The sequence below is a fragment of the Benincasa hispida genome, chromosome 9 (assembly GCF_027475165.1).
Source record: "Benincasa hispida cultivar pf3 chromosome 9, pf3_genome.v1.1, whole genome shotgun sequence".
Classification (NCBI taxonomy): Eukaryota; Viridiplantae; Streptophyta; class Magnoliopsida; order Cucurbitales; family Cucurbitaceae; genus Benincasa; species Benincasa hispida.
In genome coordinates this window covers 16,839,470-16,844,924 of record NC_143486.1, presented here as the reverse complement: position 1 = coordinate 16,844,924, position 5,455 = coordinate 16,839,470, and the positions used below count along the sequence as shown (strand labels likewise).

General features: G+C 34.4%; 1 protein-coding gene across 1 annotated transcript; it reads left to right on the top strand.

Moving 5' to 3' along the window:
* The first annotated feature begins 2,604 nt into the window (after positions 1 to 2,604).
* Positions 2,605 to 4,218, top strand: LOC120086534 (short-chain dehydrogenase reductase 3b-like). Its single transcript, XM_039043232.2, has 3 exons — positions 2,605 to 2,881; positions 2,988 to 3,330; positions 3,720 to 4,218. The coding sequence occupies exons 1-3, from the start codon at positions 2,856 to 2,858 to the stop codon at positions 4,146 to 4,148; spliced, it is 798 nt and encodes a 265-aa protein (XP_038899160.1). The 5' UTR covers positions 2,605 to 2,855; the 3' UTR covers positions 4,149 to 4,218.
* The last annotated feature ends 1,237 nt before the right edge of the window (positions 4,219 to 5,455 follow it).

Genomic DNA, 5,455 nt, shown 5'->3' with positions numbered 1-5,455 from the left:
TGGTGTTGGCATCCACTGAAACCTTGAGCATGCTTGCGTGGAATGCCCCTGAAGTTGGCAACTCTCGCACACCTCTACTTGTTATGATCTCTTTTTTACCAAATGACCAACCAAGGATGTCAACTCGGCAAGCTCATGGTGAAGGCCACTTACCTCGTCATTAAAATTTGCAGTTTGACCATTGGATGTCCAAGATTGATTCAGAAATCTTGTCAGGCTTAACTGACACAAAAAGAAAACAAATCAAAGCAAAAGAAACTTTAACTAAAAACTAACTAAGAAGAACTAATTGGCTTCCCCGACAAAAACACCAATTGGTAGGGGTATGAGTTTACCGTCGCTCGTAAACCCACATTGACGTAAATAATATTTATAAATCACCCAACGAACTACTTATACTAACTGGTAGTACAAGTGGCAAGTCTAGGGTCGTACCTCATGGAAGCGTGGAAGATTAGTTTTCAGGTAAAGAGATAAATGGAAGGTTTGGTATGGATGGCTAATTTAAATCTCATAAAATAAAGCGCAAGAAAATAAAAAATAGAAGCTTAATTAATCGAGATATCTTAGTTTAGAGGAATACATTCACCCAATGTAATTTAAATCATTGAACCAATTTATTATCTAAACTTCTTGTTTATTCTTAGCCCAATTAATTGGAATCTCAACCAATGATCCTAATTATCTAATTAATCAAAGAGCACAGAAAACGAATCCGCTCCATCAAAATTAACAAATCACATTAGTTCTAGGAATTACGCTAAGATGATTGTTTAATTTCCAACGTTTAATTAAACAATCAATATGGTTTTTCTCTAGATTGCTAGTAGCAGTCCTTTTTGCCTAACTAATCTATTACTTCCAATAGGATTAACTTATAAATATGTGTCAAATATTACAAAGCATTAGAATCACACGACAAAATTATTGGACATCAATCAACAATTAAAATAATGCAATTCATAAATATAAATTCGGATTAAAACCCATAGACAAGTTTGTATACATCAATAAATTGAAATCTCAAGAAATTACATCGAGGTCCTCCGAATCTCTAAACTAAGAAACCAAAATCTTACCTTCCCATGGAGGATGAGAAGCTACAATCCAGCATCTACTCGATAAATTAGTAAAGAAACACCAAACATACAAAGTGGAAGAGAAAAGAGAGGGAAAATTCTATGGGAGGTTGAAGGTGGGCGAATCTCTTGCCCTAAAACAAAAAACTGGTATTTGTAGAGCAGCGTCGTAGCGTTGCAATGCTTCACAGATGGAAAGTTGTAGCGTTGCAACGCTACTAGTCTACTTTGCAGTGCGCTTCTGTCTTCAATTCGTAGTGTTGCAACACTGCATATAGCATCGCAACGCTGCCCTATTTTGCACGAAATAGGAAGCTACTGTCTTATAGCGTTGTGCAATGTTCATTTGAGTGTTGCAACGCTACATCCGGGGGTATTTTCATCCGTTCACATCCCTTTGAAGCCTGATTATTCAAATTAGCTCCTAATTGCTCCAAATTAACCCCTAATAGCTCGTAATGATGGATTCTACCTCTTCTCAATACCTACAAAATCATCAAATAAACACATTAAACATAGTAATGACCTCAAATTAAGAAGATAAAAATAGCACATTTTCGATGTTATCATTGATATCAATTGCAAAGTAAAATTAGAAACTATGAAATCCAATAACAAACAAAAATTATGCAAAACAAAACCATACAACAAATACCAAATAGAAACTATGAAATTGATTTAAAAACTAACAGATTGGATCAAATAGAGTGTCACGGCGGCAATAGGCGATCTTCGTCGTTTTGGGGCAACATTCGAGCGTCACGGTCACGGTGGCGGTAGCAGTCAAGCTTCACGACGACAAGTTACGATGGCAGCAATAATCGAGCTTCAAGACGGCAGCACTAGTCAACACTAGGGTAGTTCATGAAAAGATCTATGGTTCATGATTCCTTAAAGATTGGTGTTGGAAAGGAAAAGGGCCCAAAACGACGTCGTTTTGGGCTTTTCCTTGATGGTCAAAGGTTGTGAACGAATACCTTTTACTTGACGGGCATTGTCCGTCAAGAAAAAGTTTAACAAAATCTCAACGTTGTTTTAATCCATTCTTCATGGTCAACGTCAGTCAATGAAAGTCTCTTTCTTGACGGGCAAGCCCACTTCCGCATGCCAAAAATACAAATTGCATGTGAATTAAATATTTATTTTTGCGAGTAGATTCGTTCATGGTCTTGTCCATCAAGTACTGCTTCTTTCTCAACAGCTATTATCTCTCAAGAAAAATGTTTTCTTGACGGTTTTTTACCATGAACGAACCCAAAAATCGAGAATTCACCATTTTGATGGAACTTACGTATTTTTGTGTCAAGAAAGATGTTTTTATTGTTGTACATGCACGCCAAGTTAAATATAAACATTAATTGTGTCCAGAAATGTATTTTTATGACAATTTTTTTCCATGATTATCAAGAAAACAAAAATTTCATGTATCAAAAAAGGCCAATTTTATAATAGTGACATTATCATGTGCATCCAAAAATTACTCTAAACTAGCCTATAAAATATCATTTGCCTGTTTTGTGTACCTCTCATATCTTTAAGTCCACGACAAGAAATAATATATATTTCATGGGTCTACAACAAATTTATCGTCAATTTAGTGCATTTTTCCTTTAAACAATAACTTTATTGACAACTTGATTCTTGACGTTTTTAATGGTTTTAAAATATCTTATATACATAAAAATCAATTGAGATATTTTTCTATAAACAGCTTATATAGGTTGTGTGCAAATTTGAACATATAGCCAAAAGCTTATAGCCTGAACCTTGAAGAAGATGTCAACAATGTCTAACCCAACAAGGTAACAATATCTTTATGTTCTCTCTTAATGTCCATTAGAAACATCTGGATTTTTGCGCACAATATCTTCACAAGCTCTCGTCTCTTTTACAAAATTTCTCACATAGGAGGCTGCATGGGAAGGTGAGTCTCATAACCGGAGCTGCCAGAGGCATCGGTGAGGAGACGGCGAGGCTATTTGCTGCCAATGGTGCTTTTGTTGTTGTAGCCGACATCGACGACGAACTAGGGCAGAAAGTGGTTGCGTCCATCGGTGCTGAACAGGCCAGCTTTCATCATTGTGATGTGAGAGACGAGAAGCAAGTTGAAGAAACGGTGAGCTATACCGTTGGAAAATACGGCCGCCTCGACATTCTTGTCAGCAATGCTGGCATTGTGGGCACTCCTTCTTCAATTCTAGAGCTCAACATGTCCAACTTCGACAACGTAATTTCGACTAATGTTCGGGGAGTAAGTTATACTAGAACACTTAATTCAAAAGCTTAAGCTCTCATTTTGAAAACGATTTTATTTAAAGTTTTATGTTTATGAAATTTATGTTTGTTCTTTTTAATTTTTTTTTCTACGGATTAATTTAACGTTTCTTAAAAAAAAGATTTGAATTAATAATCAACTTCTAAAAAGAGAATTAAATGTTGATTTTTGAAAACATGGTAAGAAAGTGGAGAATAAGAAAGAAAAAAAAAAAGTATAGGTAGAATTAGTACTTATCAACTTAATTTTGAAAAACTGAAAAAAAAAACAAATAAACAAATAGAAACAAAAGCTAATCATATGGGTCTTATATGTTGAAAAGTTATGATATGATTTAAAATTTTCTTATATTCTTAAAATTAAAGGTGGTTGCGACCATCAAACATGCTGGACAAGTCATGGTTAAGCAAAAGATACGAGGATCGATCATTTGCATGGCGAGCACGGGAGCATTAATTTCCGTGAATACATCATTATTGCCATACATAAGCTCAAAGCATGCGGTGTTGGGGGTTGTGAGGTCGAGCTGTGGGGAGCTTGGGGAGTATGGGATTAGGGTGAACTGCGTGTCGCCACATGGGGTGGCGACGCGGCTGGCTTGTCAGGGTTTGAATTTGGAAGAGAGTGAGGTTGAAGAGATTTCTTCTTCATCGGTAAGCTTGAAGGGTGTGGTATTGAAGACTAAACATATAGCTGAGGCTGTTTTGTTTCTTGCATCTGATGAATCAGTTTATATAAGTGGACAAAACTTGGTCGTTGATGGAGGTTTCACGGCGGTCAAACCATTAATGTGATGATGTCTCTCTTTTATTGTATAATTTGAATTGCTAATGTATTTTGAAAACATTTCAAAGTTTGGAATAACTCTAAGATTAGCATGCTTAAATTGAAAATAATTAAAACTTAATTGTTCCTCGTGGGTGTAAAAAGTGACTAAAGGTACGTTTAGATTGACTTGAGAAATTATTTATCTAAAAAATTTATTTTTATTTAAAATTTTTTGACAAAAATTGTTCAAAATATACTTCAAAAGCTATTTTGTGTGGTTACCAAACACTCTATTCTTCTCCAAAATTACTTATTTTTTAAATTAAACACTTGAGAATGCATTCCAAACGTACCTTAAGTATTTACTAGAAGAGAATGACCTAATAATAATCATTAATCCAAGAGAAAGGCCTTATTTGGCTAATTATGGTGACTGATCCATATGCTCAACCATTAAAGTAAATAGATCAATTCCTGTCACAAGATCAACAAAATCGTGAAGACCAACTCTTAAGGTCGGCCATAAAAGTTAAGAATGTCATAGAGACCAACTTTATAAACTTTCTAAAGGTCGATTTTTAATGTCAATCAACAAAGAAAAATAATGCTAAAGTATGGAAGTTGACCCATATGGTTAGCCATGATTGGACAAATTATAATCAAGTATTTGTCTATTAAGCTAACTAAATATGCTTAGATCTTTTCAAACGGCTAGATTAAGTTAGTAACAGTTAAGTTAATTAATTAGCCAAGTACTCATTAATAAATAATTTTTCTATATAATAAAATGACTCAAGATAATTGAGATATGCTAGAAAACATTCCAAATCCTCTATTCTCTTTCTCTTTAACGATTATTAATTTGATTATCGGAGTGTTGTGGACCGAGCACCGTACAGATGTGAGAGTGAACTTTGAATTTGACATGATATTTCTTTCTATTTAAATGATTTAATTCTAAGAAAAATCTTCACTTGATTTTAATTCTTTTTCAACTAGTGCACATCTGACAAGGGTGTCGTGCTGACCTTGGGAGCAACCGACTTCTGGCATTTTAGCACCGAGGTTGTGTTGATTTTACTTTTAAGACAATAGATCTTCCACGATACAACAATGATTGAGATCTAGAATTGACGACATCTAACAAAAAATTATCGTTAAGAGAACTAAAGAAGTTATCCGTTAAATTTATAAGTGTATGAAAAGGTATTACAAAACATTTGATATTCTAATTCATTTTTAAATGGGAATTTGCAATGGGTGGCAAATCCTAAATGTATAATTAGGGGCATGTCTTTAATATATGAAAAAATTGTAGATGTGACAAAATTCT